Source organism: Artemia sp. Qi Xiang Cuo, chromosome 20 (genome assembly GCF_049724085.1).
Source record: "Artemia sp. Qi Xiang Cuo chromosome 20, ASM4972408v1, whole genome shotgun sequence".
NCBI lineage: Eukaryota > Metazoa > Arthropoda > Branchiopoda > Anostraca > Artemiidae > Artemia > Artemia sp. Qi Xiang Cuo.
Window position 1 is genome coordinate 23148313 of NC_142813.1, and position 17730 is coordinate 23166042.

Genomic DNA, 17730 nt, shown 5'->3' on the forward strand with positions numbered 1-17730 from the left:
ACACTCCCCACAGCTGAAATTAAGCGTCTTCAAAACCTTGTCAACACTAATTCAATACAAGCATTCAAAGAAACAGGTCAGTTTTCTTTAGTATGCTATAAGGCTCATTTTTAATTTTTCACTTGGCCATTTTTACTTGACTTGGGAAAATCGGCTTTAACTTTTCCCCCCTCCCCCAGGTTTTTGAAAAAATTACACCCATGCTGAGCATTTGGTTAACCTGATTTTTGGATCTTGTCCATTCTGTTTTCAAATTTGCCTGGACCTAGTCTATTGTTAGATTTCGTACAGTTACATTCTGGCTTGAAATGCGGCAGTATCTGACACCATGTAGGTTTCTTCTAGTTTAAACTTTTAACAGTGAACACAAGAAATCTATAAATTTACATGAGATTAATAAAACTGGTAGATTTATTGGTAATGAAGTTCTAAAGGTAGTAGATAGGATGATAAGCCAATCGGAAGCAAGATAGAATAAGACACAGAATAAAAACTTGCCACAATTCTTAAAAAAAACACTGACTATACTGTGTCATTTAAGGAACTTTTTTTTTTATAGATGGCCTGGCCAAAAGTGAATAAAGAAAATATCAGACACATTTTTTGAGTAGGCCTAGCTATTTAAAGGTAGGCTTTTCTTGTTTATTTAATTTTTTTGTTCCAGCAGGAAAATAGTTTAAGAAGCTATCCTTTCTTGTTAAGAGTTAGGTAAAATTCTACTTTGGCTATCATGGAAAGGGGCTAGGCTAGGAAAATTATACTTTCAGGGATGGGTCTACAGGCTAAAGTATGTCCCGGGAAGGTATTTTGAAGTGCCTATATTGGTAAAATTCCACTTTAGCTGCTTTCGGCTACCTTGGAATGGGGTTAGGTTAGGAAAATGAAACTTTTAGGGATGGGTCTACAGGCTAAAGTATGTCCTGGAAAGGTATTTTGAAGTACCTACCTCCACTCCTTCTCCCTCTAGAGGGTCCTAAAATTTGCCTACATGATGGGTCTATACCTATTGGAAATTTGACAAAACAAAATTAATCTTGTTTATCAGTTATCAGTTTCTTTTTCTCTGGCTTTAGTTCTGAAAATACAATTACTGTTATTTGAGTAGAATTTTAAGCCATCTCAATGTTTTTTTTTCAAAATTTAGGAAATGTATTTGCATAGGCTAATGTATTAATAATAATAATAATAAATTGAAAACCTGTTGTATACAATAAATGTACAATGACAGAGTATAGGCTACTAAAATGCAAAAAGAGGAAACAAAAAGAAAATAGGCTATGCCAAAAAAATAACAACAAAAGCAACAACTTCTTAAATAGTATACAAAGTAGTACAAAAAAAGGAAACAGAAAGATAACATATTTGAAGATTACAACAGAAACAACAACTTCTTTGAAAATAGCAACAAGGACAACAACTTCTGAAAGGAGAAAAAAAGGGAAACAAGAGGGAAAATTAAACAAGCAAACTTGCCCACTCATGCTTTAGAATTGCTGGTTTTGTTTTTTGTCAGCTAATAAGTGTCTCATTAGCTAGATTTGGGTCTGCTAGGTTGTAGCACCAAATCAGAAAACTATTTTTTGTCCAAGGTGGCAATTTTAGTAGATACTTTGCAAAATGGAAAAATAAAAAGCGGATTTTAGACTTTTTACAGTTTGCCAATAATTTCCAGAAAGGGGTTTATTATATGGCAGAGCAGTAGCATTGTAAATACTTGCCAGTAGTGGATGGTTAACTCTCAGAGTGGATTTAACAATCAAAGCATGGAGCTGGAAATTTGCCATTCAAGATCTGAGATCAAGAGGGAGTGAGTATGCTGTAATGAGGTACCTATTGGCAGCCCCAGATATACTATTTTATCAACTGGTTTTACTGAGCAATCACCTAGTATGATACTAGTAGGAGGGTCATTCTTCCAATTGTAAAGCAAAACTTCCAACTTTTGGGAGTTAAATCTCAGACTGACTTTCTTGTAATTGGACTGCAGACATGATAATATTTCTGAAAGGTGGTTAAGCATCCAGCTGAGATTCAGTGTGTCATCAGCATAGCATACTGGGGAGAGTCAATGGAACTGAGAATGCATGATAAAGGACAGCTGTCTTGAGGCTCAATAATGTAGTTGTTGAAGAAATTGGGGGATAAAACTGCCCCCTGACGGGCACCTTTATGGACTGGTATCAAAGCTGACTGTGGGGCTGGCGGAAGGTCTTTATTGGGAGGGAGCTTGAGTCACATGCAAAGGTGAGAGTAAAGATCACAGAAAGCCTGGATGATATTTGAGCTCACTCATCTTTTAGCTAAGTTTAGCAACATAAGCGCATTAATCAATGAATCAAATGCTCTCTGCAGGTCTAAGCCCCCAATTGCTAGGTTTTCTCCTGATTTGTGTGCATCTAGGAGTGCATATGCAATGACATGGAGCACTTCAGCACAACCAATACCACATTGGAAACCAAATTGTCTTGGTGGACTGCAATACAGTTTCTCAAACTCATCTACAAATAAAAGTTCAAATAACTTGCAAAGAGAAGTAGCAATTGTGATTGGATAGAAAGAAGAGTATTGCATGGTAACTTTTCCTTTTTTAGGAACTGGCGTAAGATCTCCAATTGAGAAAGTGGTTGGGACAATCCTGAATGAGGATAATCTGCATCAGGAGAGTTACATGACTAATGAGAGTGGGCCCACCATTTTTTAGATGTAGTGCACTGATCCCGTCAATCCTGAAAGATTGTTTAGGTTTTAGGTGAGTGATGGCCTTGCATACAGCTCCCTCTGTTACAACATAATCACCCTGAGGACAACTATCTAAGAAGTCATCCAACTCATCTTTGTATCTTTTGTTGTGGGCTGGGTCAGGAGGCAAAATTCTGACCCATAGTACACATACCATTCAGAATCAGGGATAGCAGATGCAGACAAAGACTCATTGCTTTTAGAGGACAGAAAACACCAAAGGAGAGAAGGATTAATTTTGGCCTGTGTAGATTTGATATCAATCATCTTTTTTCTGTGAGCTTTTAGCTCCTTTGCGAATTCTCTTTTTATGAGCAGGTGGATTGAATTGACTACCCCCAAACATGGTTATCCACAAGAAACCCAAAGTTGAAGCCAAAATTTTGGCTTAGAATGGGTATCCACTAATTCTGGATTTTCAGACCAGCCAGGAAGGGTAGGATGATGGGGTCTACTTAGAGGGACAGCAGGTTTTTCAGCACAGCAAAGGGCATGGTCAATTTCTGTGCAATAAATATCAACTGATTGTTGTCTTTCCTCCTTTGAAAGAGCAGTTAATCTAGAGAGAAGATGGAAAGGGACATGGATCTTACTAAGGACTCTGGTGGCTTCATCTTGAAGAAATAAAACAGGGTTAATTTTATGCCAATCATGGCAAGACCTAGGAGGTGTTTTCAAAGTTGTTTGCGTTTGTGTATCTGAGCTGTGGCAAGGAATCTCAGGTGAGAACTGTATTGGTAAGTGATCAGATAGCTGAAAATCAAGCACAACCTTGACAGGCAAAATCCTGAGATTTGTGGATGCAACAGCATGATCAACCTCTGATGTAGACATTGAGGTGTGTACATGTGTAAAATTTAAATCTTTGCACTTGAAATCAAACTGGTCTCCAAAAATACTAAGCAACAATGTAGAATGTAAAGACCTAGATAAGAGCAGTTCATTCAAATCGCAATTGAAGTCACCAACTAATATGCATTGAAGGCTTGAGGATCTAATATGGTTAATACACTGGCTGAGTTTATTACTAGAATAAGTAAAAGCACACTCCAAATGCTCATCATGGTAATTTGTAGGCAAATATACATTAATAAAAACACAGCCCTCAACACAAATCACGAGAAAACTATCATTGACTTCAAATACACTAGATCTTAGAGTTGAATGAACAAAAGTGGCAATACCACCAGAGGGTCACCATTTTCCACTTAGCTGCTTTGCTGAAACTGAATAAACCAATACTGAAGTATTAAAACTAAGAATACTTTTACTGGGGCTTGTGATGAAATGTTCTTGTAAACAGACAACTTCATTTTGCTCAAGTACAACATCTAAGATTGGAATTTTATTTGCAAACAAGCCATTAATGTTCCATGATAAACATCTAACTGCAGAAGCTTCAGATGTCATTTCTTTTGTGGATTACTGTTTGAGGGACATTTTACTCTGTAACACGTGTGACTGCCGATTTTGCATTCAACACAGAATGTTGGCTGTCTGCATGGTTCATCTCGCGTAGTATGATGTTCATTTGAGGCACATCTAGAGCATAAAGGTTCAGCAGTACACTGGGAAGTAAGGTGACCGATTTTGTGACAGTTATAGCATCATCTTGGCAAGAACTTAAATGGATCAGCAGGTAGAGGCTCATAACCAATAATCACTGAAACACTTAGAAATTGTTGGAGCTCACTGATAGTGTCAAAATACACTTTGAAAGAATGGGATTTTCTGCATTGTTCAGTCCTCGTACTATTTGGGACTGGATTTTTTAGTCCTTCACAGTTTATATCCTCAGAGACATTTCAAAGCACAACTATGTGCAGGGGTTCTTGAACAGCAATTTTGAGATCACAATTGGAAGATTTTGCTTTCTCAACAATTTTTGCTGCTTCAGCTTTCAACCTGACCACAAGCTTCCATTCATTTGCAGATTTGTGAAGTTTGCTAATGTCATTTACATTTTCACAGAAACTGTCTATCAAAGCTTTCCAATCATTTGGGCCATTGAGCTCCTTGGGGGGATTTTTCAAGACAACAGAATAGGTAGAATCTTTGGGCTTGGACGTTTCAGGTGCACTACAACTGCTTGTGAAAATACTGACAGCTGGAGTGGACTGGGTAGCTAAAAAATTATCAAGCTTCCAAGAGTTTTCATTTACTTTGCAGTAACCGTTGCATTCACTGCATCTCTGATAACCGGAACCAAGCACGGGTTAAAGATGACAAATTTTGGCATGCTGACATTATTTTTTGCAGCTGCAACTAGAAGTTTGTACATTTCATGATATTGTCTTCATCTTTAGAGTAGGTCACAAGACGATTCGTAATATTCAACTCAGTATGAAGGATTCGCTTTGCCTTTATAACATCTTCATGTGTATAGAAAGCAACACACGCTTTTACAATGCAGTCCAATTTTATTCCATCTGTAAGTGCTCTTGTAACACAATTCAGTAATGGATTTAAAATAATTTTTTCACTTTCAGCCATCGTAGGTCCAAGCGTAATCAAATCTCAATGTAAAGTCACAAAACAAAGACTTACCTGCAAGGGGGGCTTTTTTAAGTCCCCCCACTTTCCAATAAACGCCTTCTAATTATCCAAATGAAATAATTCAATCCAAATGAAATAGTTCATTCACACAGCCTGACAGTCAATATAACCAAAACCGGTTTTTTTCAACAGATAATCCTCTCAGAAAATAAGAGGTGTTAACTGCATTTTAGGGCAAGTCCAATGTTAAAACAAATGAAAAAACCTAAATATTAGTGTTTGGCCTGATTTGGCCTTCATCAAAGTTTCATTATAGTTGTCCTAGGTCTGTGGAAGGGTAATACCCCAGTAGGCAACATGGACAGAGCCTAATCTAAGGCAGCAAGAATGGAGAATGATAGAAAAATGCCATGAGAAACAATTAGAATGCTTTTTTGTTTGGTCATTGGAATATTCAATGTCTCACAAGTGAAAAGTTGGAAAGGATTAACCACCTCAGTCTAGCTCATATTCAAACAAAGATGCTTGGAAACTTCCATATGCAGGAAATGGCTGCTCTATGTTTGAAGTGCCCTTGCATGGGATTTATATTGATGGGGGATTATAATGCATACACAGCCGATTTTTCAGAACAACATGATACAATTTTGCAGATACTTCAATTCAAAAAGAAGAAAGTTTGGAGAAATTAAGGGGAAGGCAAACAAAGGACAAGGAAAGGAGAAAGAACATGTGGGGAAGTAAGCTTTTGGATTTTTGTGGAGAGTATGGTTTGATTATAGTCAATAGGAGGAAAGGATAAGGGGATATGAGATTTCAAATGTTAGTTGGGTAAGAACCCAACAAAGAAATGTAATTATGCCCTGGGGCACTTCTGGTTCTTATGGAAGGGATGCTTGTACAAACTTCAAAGAGGGCTAATTTGATTGGAAATTGAAAGTTCTAGTTAACTTTTTATGAGTCAAAAGAGATCAGAGGGTAACTACCCCACCCCCCCACTCAATGTACTTTTTTCCTCCAACCCATCCAATGAGAAATTTGAGATAGCCAATTTTTTTAAATAGTTCAAAAGACCATATAACAAAAACTCTGTGGTCAATACAACCCCCCAGGGACCAAGGGCAGGCACTGTAAGTTATGCCCTGGGGGCATGTATGGTTCTTATAGAAGGGATGTGCTACTTTCCCATTATATGGGCACTTCTAAAAAGTCAAGTTTGGTTAATGCTAATGAAATAAAATAAAATAGGATGAATATATAATAGTTTATAAACAAATTTGGGCTATATATTTGTACATTAAGGGGGAGGGGGATAAAGCATTACATATATTAAATATGTAACCTGACTTAACCTAGGTACCTTTTTCTCCCCTTAAACCCCAAAAAACAACAGTTTAAATATAGTTCGTGGAGTGAGAAACCCTTTGTATATAAGTATAAACCTGTTATTCATCATGTGTCTTGGTCTATTTTGTGACTGTTTTCCTTGTGGGTGCCCATATAATGCGAAAGTACCAGGGATGCTTGTAAAAACTTCAGAAAGGGTTCATTTGATTGGAAAGTTCTAGTTTAGGTTTTGAGAGTCAAAAGAGATTGGAGGGTAACTAGCCCCCCCCCACCCCACACCCCTTTTTCCCCAAATGCATTTGATAAAAATTTTGAGATAGCCATTTTGTTAAAAATAGCTCAAAGGTCAGATAAGGAAAAATCAGGTGTCAGCACAACCCTCCAGGGCTGGGGGGCATGCATTGTCAGTTATGCTTTGGGGCATATGTGGTTCTTATGAAAGGGATGCTTGTATAAATTTAAAAGAGGGCACATTTGATTGGAAATTGAAAGTTTGAGTTCACTTTCTAAGAGTCAAAAGAGATCCAAGGGCAACTAGCCCTAGTAACTAGCAAATAGTAACTAGTAACCCAATACATTGCTACCCTTAGCAAATATGCTAGCTATTTTTGAACATACTGTGTTAATGTTTAATGGAAAGTTTAGATTTTGCATTGACCTATATATATCTGAGTCATAGTTTCAGTCAGTGCTTATCTCCAGTGAACTTGATTTAAGTGACCATTATCATCTAGAGCTACTAGTCACTATTGACCCTTCGTCCTTGCCTGCTATGTCTTCTAACCATGTGTGTCTTTGCTCTTCATTTTCATTTTGACTTGCTCACATGCTTGATGTTGCATATACTCTAACCACATGTCTTTGCTCTTAATTTTTGACAAGTCGCCGCTGTTCTTCTAATTGCATGTGTATTTGCTCTTCATTTTCATTTGTGACTTGCTCCCATGCTTGGTGTTGCCTGTCTTCTAACTGTGTGTTTTTGCTCTTCATTTTTATTTTTGACTTGCTCAGTGTTGTATGTTTTCTAACCACGCGTGTCTTTGCTCTTCATTTTTATTTTAACATGCACTAATTGTTGTTTTACATATCTTCAAACCATCCATGTCTTTGTTCTTCATTTTCATTTTTGACACTTTTTTGGATTTTGATTACTCCAGACAATTTAGCAATGGGCTTTGCTCTAGCTGTCTGTATTGGTATTGGTGTTGTCGCAATTGATGGTCCAGGTTGTTGTATTTCACATCTTATCATGTGTGATAGTTCAGGTGCTGGTTCCAAAGAATCATCATTTATAGTAACTGCAATGGCAAATTTTCGTTTTTTGGGCCTTCCAACAGGAATTATGTTATATGAGTAACTGTTGTGTTGAAAACTCAACAACCTTATTTATGCTATGAATGACATCATATAAGAAAATGCTTATATGATGTCCCAAGAAATGCTTATATGATGTACTAACATAGTACACAACATCATTTGCAAAAAAAACTAATAAAAACTATTTTATTACATGGCTATTTAATAGCCATAAAATTGTATCTTTAGTTGGTGTTAGTTGCATATCGATTGCAATAGATTAAAATTTTTCAGTTTGTAACTCCACCTTGCAGAACAAATTGTAGCTGCTGCCTTGCTTATCATTGAATGTAAAGATTTTGAATAAAAATTGAAATAAAACCACAGCAGTAAATCAAATTAAGCCAATGCTAAAAAATACTGGTTTTTTAAACTAATTAATTAAAAAAAAAAATCTGAAAAGTCTTTTCAAAGAAAAGTAAATATTTGTATTAAACTCAATATCAATGGAATAAATTCCTATTATAATTCAAACTCAAAACAAACAAAAACTACTATACAAGACTAAGTAAAACCCAAAACCAGCAGAAATTAATAAACCCTCTCAGATAAAATGCCTTCTCAAGACCAGAACATAATATATGCTTTACTGAAAACAAAATACATTTTAAATGTTTTCACTTTTTTTTTACTTTCATAAATAAAAATTATCAAAACTTTAAGGAATAAATATCAGTATATGTCAATTAAACTGACAATCCGCATTCATTTGTTTGGCTTTGTTTTTTCAGTAAAGTGTGAATTATGTTCTGGTCTTGAGATTGCAGAGGGGTTACCAGCCCTATTCATGCTAATTTTGGCTTGCTTTGAATTTGTGTTGGCTATTTATTGTAATTTCTGTTTGTTTTGAGTTTCATTTATTTACTGATAATGTTTTATTTTAGTTTTACACTTGAAAGATTATTTGACTTTATTTCTGCTCGTTTTTGGCTTAACAGAGCTCTTTACTTTTCTTTGAAAAAATTGTTTTGTGGAAAAGTTTTTTAATTAATTTCTGTTTGTGTTTTATTGACATAGTCTTTTTCATGAAAAATAATATTTTATATCTTTTTAGGTTTATTCCCTTAATTTTACCTTAGTTTGCACTTCAGAGAAAAATAAGGTCCATGCTGGATCTGTTCTGCTCTGTGTCAATGATGTTAATTTGGAACATCACTGTGAAATGGGCCCAGTGATGTTGCATTAGTTGGCAGCTGAGAGGGATGAACTGTCCCACTTATATTTCCATGGCTTGTTGTTCCATTCTTTGCCAAGTCTTGACTTGAAGGAGGCACTAGTGGGTGCAGTCATGGTTTTGTCTTGGAGGTTGTTCCAGCTATTGGAAATATGCTCGGTAAAAAAGTTTTGGTATATTCTGGTCTTCACTCTTTGCTTTGCGAGCTTCTGTGAGTGTCCTCTATTGTTGTGTTGACCTGTATGTTTTTTGAGGAGGGTGTTGTTAGGTTGACTATTATATTTGTAGGTCAGCATCATATCACATCTGCGACGTCTGAAGACCAGCGTTGGTAGTTTTAGGTGCTCTAGCCTCTTATCATACAGCATATTTTGCAGAGCCGTGATGCATTTGGTGGCACGTCTTTGAACTCCTTTAGTTATTCTGGTGTCATGCTTGTTGGAGGGGGAGGTCAGGCATGTTCCAAAGTCCAAGAATGGCCTTGTAAAGTCTCAGAAAGATAGTACGGGAGTGGCTGGTGATAGTGCATTTCAGCAGGCCTAACCTCAAATTAGCTTTCAAGACAACTTGTTGCCAATGCCAATGGAACTTCAGTTGCTCATCAACAAGTACTCCCAAATCCTGTTCTTCATGACTGGTTTGTAGCTGAATATCAGACTGCAACTTCTGGTCATGCATGGTATACTGGTGGTGAGGATTGTTATTGCCAAAATGGAGGACACAGCATTTATTAATGTTGAACTCAAGCAGCCATTCACTGGTCCACTTCTGGATTCTCTGGAGATTTGATTGCAGGCTTTGTTGAACGGCTGGTCCAAAAAGCTTGGAGTCGTCAGCGTAAAGTGTGATGTTATTTGTGGCTTCCTTTGCCATATCATTTATGTAAATGAGGAAGATGGTGGGTTCTAGGTCGGTACCCTGAGGAACTCCACTGACAACGCCACATGGTTTGGAGAATACTTTATTGCTGTCATTGGTGAAAAGTCAGACCTGTTGCTCTTGGTCTGTCAGGAAATTCATCACCCATTCCACTACATCATTCTGGATGCCAACTGCCAATAATTTGGCCCTGAGGCGTCTGTAGGGCACCTTGTTGAAAGCTTTGGCAAGGTCAAGCAAAATAAGGTCAACAGGTAATCCCTTCTCCAGAAGGTCAGTGATGATATTGTAGGTTTCAAGTAAATTGGTCTCAACTGACTTTCTGGGAAGGAAGCCATGCTGGTCCAGGGACAGTATACTGTTGGACAGAAGATGTGTTAGAATTTCAGCTCTCAATGCATTCTTGGGTTTTTGCTACAGCCGAGGTTAAGCTGATTGGCCAATAATCCTCTGTATTTGTCTTGTCACCTTTCTTGAATATTGGTGTAATATGTTAAGAGCTCTTCCAATGCAAAGGCACTGTCTTTGAATCAAGTTACTTCTGACATATTTGACATAATGGAGTTGATATCTCATTAACCAGTTCTTTTAGGAGCCTTGGGTGAATGTTATTCGGTCCTGCTGACTTATTCACATCTAGCACTTCAAGTTGCTTCATGACAGACCCCAGAGTAATCACGATAGGTGGCATAAGGTTTGGTACACTGTATGCTGGACTGTTGGGGGGAGGACTGTCTGTTTCATTAGTAAACACTGATGCAAATTGTTTGTTGAGCAATTCAGCAATTTCTCGTAGGTCAATAGTTTCTGTGCCATCAGATTTCTTCAGTTTCTTTATTGAACATCTACTATGATCTTTGCTGGATACGTAGTTCCAGAACCTTTTGGTGTTTCTCTTCCTATCATCCGCAAGCTTGGACTCGAAGTTTGAATACATTTGTGTAGTGAGATTTCATAGTTTATTTTGAGCATTTGCAAACTTTTCATAGTGATAATCTTTCCCTATTTTACAGTACTTGTTCCAGTGTCGGCTTTTTCGGTTTCGTTCTCTATGTATCTGAGGGGTCATGTGTGGGAGTATCTTGGGCTTTGGCACGAGTTTGGTAGATGTGTGCTTTTTCTGGAGCATTGTAAGCTCTTCTTGGAATCTGATCGCTGTGGATCTTGAAGCAAATACCCCCAGTCTATGCCACTCAACTCTCCTTTGATTGCTGCATAGTCAGTGTAAGTCTTCTTGATATAATCATTTGTTATCTTGTGTAAGGCTAAATTGACTTCTATGACAAGGTGGTCACTTTTGCCTAAAGGGGGGTGGTAACTTATGCTTTGTAGCTGTTCTTTATTCCTAAGGAATACCAAATAAAGGAGGGTTGGTCTCTGAAAAAGTCGATGCCTAGTTGGCTTTTTAACTATTTGAGGTAGGATCGGATCATGAAGGCTCTCAGAGAAAGGGTTAGAGGAGCTTCTATCCTGCTGGAAAGGGTCAAATGGGAAGCCGCCTCTCCAGTGAATGGTGGGGAAGTTGAAGTCACCAGCTATGAGTAAATTCCCTTTGAAGCTTGCAGTTGCCTTTAAAAACATACTTGTAGTCACTCTTTCTGTTTCGAGCTGATCTGGGGCAGAGGGGCTCCTATATATGCAGCCTATTCGAGTTACCACCGTGTCGGTGTGATCAGTGAGATCAAACCATATAGCTTCCACATAATCTGAGTTGCAGGATATTCTAACTTGTTGGGCACTGTAGGATTCTTTGACAAGTGAGACAAGTGACAAGTGATGCTTTGACTGAAGAACCAGATCATAATTTTCAGTTTGTTAGTAAGCTGGTCAACGTTAGTAATAAGAGCAGAAAAAGTTGGACTTACTCTTTGTAGGTGCTTCTTACTTTGGTGGTTGGTTTGGCAATTGGGCTCATCCATGTGGTCATCTAGTGAGGCAAAGGTTGTTGCAACTGTCGATGAATTTGCAGTCCAAAAACCTTCAGAGTTTGTTTCAGATTTGGATAATTCAGCACTAGAAGCAGTTGATTGTCTTTCAGTAGATATAACTCTAGTATTTACACTATGTACACTGTCCAATTTTTGAGGTTCTACGTCTGCATCGGGGCGGATGTAGACAGACCATTTTTTGTCACGATTTTGAAGTCGCGTATGCCAAGGTTTTGTTTGTCTGCAGCAGTGCAGTCTTTCAATTTTTTGACGAGCTGCTTATATTTTTCACGGTCCTGCTTCGAGCAGTCATAGTGGAACTAGATATCCTCCTTTTTAGTAAACAATACTTTCATAACTTGCTTTTTGATTTGGAAGGAGGACACAGTGGACAACAGCGGTGGAGGAGTGTTAGGTGCCATGGTTCTGTCACTCTGCCCATTTAAGCGTCAAACATTACTTAAGGGACCACATGCGATTCCATACTCAATCGACAGGAAGTTTCGGACAGAACTTGCATCATCTTTTGTGCTAGGTATTGGAATTCTGTAGGCAACTATGTTGTTCTTACGCATGTCGCGATCTTTTTCGGCACGGATTATTTCACGTACTTCTGTCTCAAGGGACTGCTGGAGGTTCACACTCAGAGCCTGGACCTCTGCCTGAACAATCTGTTTAGTTTCGGCAGCGTTACACTTGGATGACAAAGCTGCCTCAACGCTGTTCACTTTGTCCCTGATAGCACTGAGTTCTGCTCTAAGTGCAGTCTCAGATTGCAAAATCGTGTTTGAGAGACTTGCCTGGAGGCTTGACATAGCTTGTGAGATCACCTGTGTAATGTCTTCGATAGTAGCTGCGGAATGCATAGGAGTTATGACTGCAGGAGCAGCCACATTGCACTGTGGACGTGTCCATTTAAAACTACTTACATCTTCCATTTTATTTAGCAGAGCATACTCGTTGTCAGATATGTTCAGACAAACACAACACATCTGTTTATCATAATCGTCGCAATTCAGCGCACTTGAGTTTTCATCAAGGTCCAGTTTACAGAGCACGCACTTGTCCACATTCTTTTTTGGGCTTTCTCTTGGGCGCTTGGCACTGCGTGGTGGCGCCATTTTTTGGCTGGATTTTAAAATTTGACCAAAAGAAAATTGTATTGGCAACACCGACAGGAAAATTCAAAATATATAGACGTTGAAATCTCCAGGGAATTAAAATTATGTATTATTAGTTGGAAAACACATAAATGAACTGAATAAAACACCAAGGTGAGTAACTATAATTTAACACTTTAGGGTCTAATGATAATGAAAATAACACAAATTGGAAAACTCTCTTAGACACTCAGTTTGAGTCAATAATTCACAGTTTAACACAATTGGAAAACTGTCTTAGACACTCATTTTGAGTCAATAATTCACAGTTTAAATTTCACAACATCACATGGATTTGTTGATCAACATTTGCTCTTGTTGGAGAAATTTTTTCAACAATTTTCAATCCTGAAACAAGCAGTATTTTTTAATTTAATCTCATAACTCCTGAAATTGACCTGAAAATTAAAAACTTAATATCATTCCCAAAAGATTCAGTCTCTGCTCTTTGATAACCTGGAAACACATCAGCTTTTTTTATTTATTTAAATTTTAAGAGCAGAAGTAGTAATAGTAGTAGCCCCAAAAGTTAAGACTTAATACCCCCAGTCGTTTTCGATATACAGCTGATGCGCCTTATTGGCAAACATAATCACATAAAGATTACCTAAAACATCAAATAAAATGACATTTTTTGCTGATTCCAAATATTCAAAATAAATTAAGTTTGACACTTCCCGTCAAAAGCCAGGAGTTTGTGAAAATTTTCCTGATTTCCAAAACAGGGGAGGAAATTCCCAAAAGTCAAGGGATCTTAATGAACATCACATCATTAGATTGAGCATAATAAAGAGTCCAACTTTTAGAGTTTCAAGTTCCTTTATACAAAAATGTGGACTTGATTAATTTTTTTTAACATAAGAAAGATCCCAGATCGGTAATCTATGTGAAGTTTGCATTCCACTGTCGTGTAAAAATAAATTACCAATTGTTCAAAGGTGTGGTTATAAATTGTACTTTTACGTGAAAATTTAACTGCTTGAATGTGCGATAGTACTGAGAGAGCCTTTTTTCTGTGGCGGCGTAGTGGGTTTGAGTTTGGCTTGGTAATATGAGACCCAGAGGTCGAACTTGGCTGCAGGACCACTCTGCAAGGCCGACGCAGGAACCTTAGTAGTCAATAAACGTCGGTAATCCGATTACTTATTTACTTAGCTATAAAATGAAAATTAAAAAGGTTTCAAAAATATTATTAAATAAATTTTGTTACAATTTAAAGATTCGGATTCAATTTTCAGTTTAATTTCAATACAGCCAAGAAGTGAAAAGGGGGTTTGGGGCCATCCATCTTGTGTTTTCATACACTATTCCTGCTTACCATCCCCAGGTTTCTCCAGGCACCCATCTAGAGCTAGGTTGCCTCTGGCTGAGCTTATAGTCACGCCACTTACTCCTGTTTCAAACAGTATAACTGGTCATGCCAGGAATCGAAATCGTACTCATCTGACCTAGTATTCACAACCCAGCTTGCCAACTCTTTAGCTATGACCTGTGTTAACTACTGAAGTATTTTTAGTATTTTTCTCGGAATTTCAATGACTCCCTAGCCTATTTCTATTTCATTTCTAAAATTGAAAACGAAAAACACTTTACAACATCTAAAAATACAACAAATGAAATGAACTCAGGGCTGGAGGATTTTTTTTATGTTAATTTATTTCATCATATACCGATTCAAAAACGAATACATACAAAATGTAGTAACTCAAATGGCAGAGCGTCATAAGAAGGCTCCAGGTTGGAATCCTGGCCTCGGCATCTATTTTGTTGTAATTATTTTTTTTTTTATGTCTTGTTCCAGAAACTTTATGAAAGTAAAAGACAAACGCGTCTCATCAGAGGCAACGCTAAAGCGTTGCCTATAGTAATGGTCATACGGCTCCAATGTTTTATTATTATTATGTATTTATTTTTTCCCAGAGGCACTTCACATGGAAGGGGTTGTCGGATAAAATTTGGAAGGGGCTCATTCAATTGGAAATCGGAAGTCCTAGTGCCCTTTTTAAGAGTCATCACCCCCCCCCCTCCCCCTGTCTTTTTCCTCCCAAATGCATTTGATAAAATTTCGAGATAGCCATTTTATTAAAAATAGTTCAAAGATCATATAACAAAACTCTGTTGTCAACACAACCCCCCAGGGCCTGGGGCAGGCGTTGTAAGTTATACCCTGGGGGCATATATGGTTCTTATGGAAGGAATGCTCGAATAGACTTCAGAAAGGGCTTGTTTGATTGGAAACTGAAAGTTCTAGTTCACTTTTTAAAGAGTCAAAAGAGATCAGAGGGTAACCAGCCTCCCCCCACGCCCTTTTTTCCCAAATGCATCCGAAATGTTTTTTGAGATAACCATTTTGTTAAAAATAGTTCAAAGATCATATAACACACACTCAAGTGGTGACACCCCCCCCCCCCAGGGCCCCGGGGCCGGTGTTGTAAATTATGCCCTGGGGCATATATGGTTCTTATGGAAGAGGTGCTCGCATAAACTTGAAAGAGGGCTTATTTGATTGGAAATTGAAAGTTCTAGATAACTTTTTAAGAGTCAAAAGATATCTGAAGGAAACTAGCCCTTCCCCCCTCAACGCACTTTTGTCCTCCAACTTATTCAATAAGAACTTTGAGATAGCCATTTTTTTTTTGAATAGGTCAACAAGATATATAACGAAAACTCCGTGGTCGACACAACTCCCCAGGGCCCGAGGGTGGGCGCTGTAAGTTATACCCTGGGGGCATGTGTGGTTCTAATGGAAGGGATGCTCGTAAAAATTTCAGAGAGGGTTCATTTGATTGGAAAGTTCTAGTTCAGGTTTTGAGAGTCAAAAGAGATTAGAGGGTAACTAGCCCCCCCCCCCCACGCTCCTTTTCCCCCAAATGCATCCGATGAAAATTTTAAGACAGCCGTTTTGCTAAGAAATAGTTCAAAAGTCAAATAACAAGAAATGCGGTGTCGGCACAACCCCCCATGGCCCGGGGGCTTGTTTTGTAAATTATGTCCTGGTGGTATATATGATTGTTAAGGAAGGGATGTTCGTAAAAAGTTAAGAGAGGGTTCATTTGATTGTAAATTGAAAGTTCGAATTCCCTTTTTAATAGTCAGAAGATATCTGAGGGCAACTAGCCCCGAGGCAACTAGCAAATTTGCTAGCTATTTTTGGACATACTGTGTTAAGGGTGTCTGTTAAAACTACAAAAACACTTGTAGATAAAGGTTGATCATGTGTAATTGGGCTCTCTGATATACTGAATTTGATAGTGAAATTTTCATCAAAGTAACTGCTCTTTGGGGGTTGCTTTTGCCCTTTTTTTAAAACTTCAATTTTGTTTAGTTAATAGCTTTTGACAATTAACTTTAACTGAATGGATTTTACGTATTTGGAATCTGCATAAAAAAACATGTTCATTTGACGCATATATTGTTATCAGAATCCCCTTTTTATGAGTTTTGGCTACTATTAGCACAGGTTGCTCTTTACTTACAGTTTGTTACCACAAATTGTTTGATATCCCATTGTTCATATTTTTTTCTCATTTTTAGCTTTGGTCCCTAATTATGTTTTCCTTTTAAATTCGCTTGATCGTTTTCTGTTCAATGTATTAGTTATTGCTCTTATTATTCCAGTTTGTATTTACGTTGTTCATTTTCATTTTTTTTTTTAAAAAGATAAATTCATTCTATTTACTTTGTGGTGGTTATTTGTTAAATAAATGCCAATATTGATTTTTAAACTAATTTTTTTTTAAACTTTGCTTTTTTTTATCTCTGCTTTTTAAAAACCTCTAAAGCAAATATACAAAAAAGAATAAATAACTAATTAAAACTAAATTAGAAAAATAAATATAATTGGTCCCGTTGGTTTATATATTTTTTGTACATATGGTCCCAAGGCTTTTGAAAATAAAAAAAAGAATAAATAACTAATTAAAACTAACTAGAATTTGTCACATTTTTTGGCAATTTCCTTGTTTTTTATATATATTTTGTGTATGGCTCTAAGGCTTTTGAAATACACTGATGTATCTATCTACATATAATAGGCTACCATTGACGTTCAATAGACTATGCACACATGAAAAATTTGGGGAAACTGTCTTTAGGTACAGTTGATTGTCAGGTTTCAAATAGGTGAATTGCGCAAGATTTGTATTTTTTTTCTACTAAAAAGATCCATGAATTGTCTAGTTTATATGTTTGTTTCTGTAAGGCTTAAAAAGTTTTTTGTTGTTTTTTAACTTTGTAAGCCTTGTCTCTCAGACACCCGTAATGGTTCTGTGTGTTGATTGGTTACGAGCTGGACCTGGAAGTTGAATGTACATTATAACTGTTGAATGACACAATATGCTATTCTACATTTGGTTTTGTTTTATAGTAAAGATATCCAAATGGGATCAGGTGGAGCGCAAAATTTCAAAGAGTTTCTGGAATTGTACAATAAGTTATCCGAAACCTGTTTCTCAAGGTGCATTTACACATTTCAGGAACGGGATTTGACCGCAGATGAATCAAAGTGCGTTTTAAGCTGTGTTGGAAAAATGGTTAGCACCAATCATAAAATAATGCAGGTATATATGGAGGTTCAACCACAGATTATACAAAAGAGAATTGATGAGGCGGAAAAACAAAACGAAGCTGGTGTAACACAGTAGTGAGATTC

The 17730-nt window shown here is 37.3% G+C and overlaps 2 protein-coding genes across 4 annotated transcripts in view; both read left to right on the top strand.

The window, feature by feature from the left end:
• The first annotated feature begins 524 nt into the window (after window positions 1-524).
• The window catches only part of LOC148940021 (methionine aminopeptidase 1D, mitochondrial-like), a 38367-nt gene continuing 21161 nt past the window's right edge, over window positions 525-17730 (top strand). Inside the window, exon 1 of one of the 3 annotated variants that reach the window (XM_089106304.1) lies at window positions 525-627. The gene's annotated coding sequence lies outside the window, so the exon portion shown is untranslated. Of the gene's footprint in view, window positions 628-11139; window positions 11216-13052; window positions 13194-17730 lie in introns of those variants that run through there. The other 2 variants (XM_089106306.1, XM_089106307.1) reach the window with 2 other exon arrangements.
• Window positions 571-17722, top strand: LOC148940022 (mitochondrial import inner membrane translocase subunit Tim10 B-like). Its single transcript, XM_089106309.1, has 2 exons — window positions 571-627; window positions 17446-17722. The coding sequence occupies exon 2, from the start codon at window positions 17459-17461 to the stop codon at window positions 17720-17722; it is 264 nt and encodes an 87-aa protein (XP_088962435.1). The 5' UTR covers window positions 571-627; window positions 17446-17458.

What these genes read in the sequence shown, in the direction of transcription:
- LOC148940022 (XM_089106309.1), top strand. Translation starts at nt 17,459, where the DNA reads ATGGGATCAGGTGGAGCGCAAAATTTCAAAGAGTTTCTGGAATTGTAC.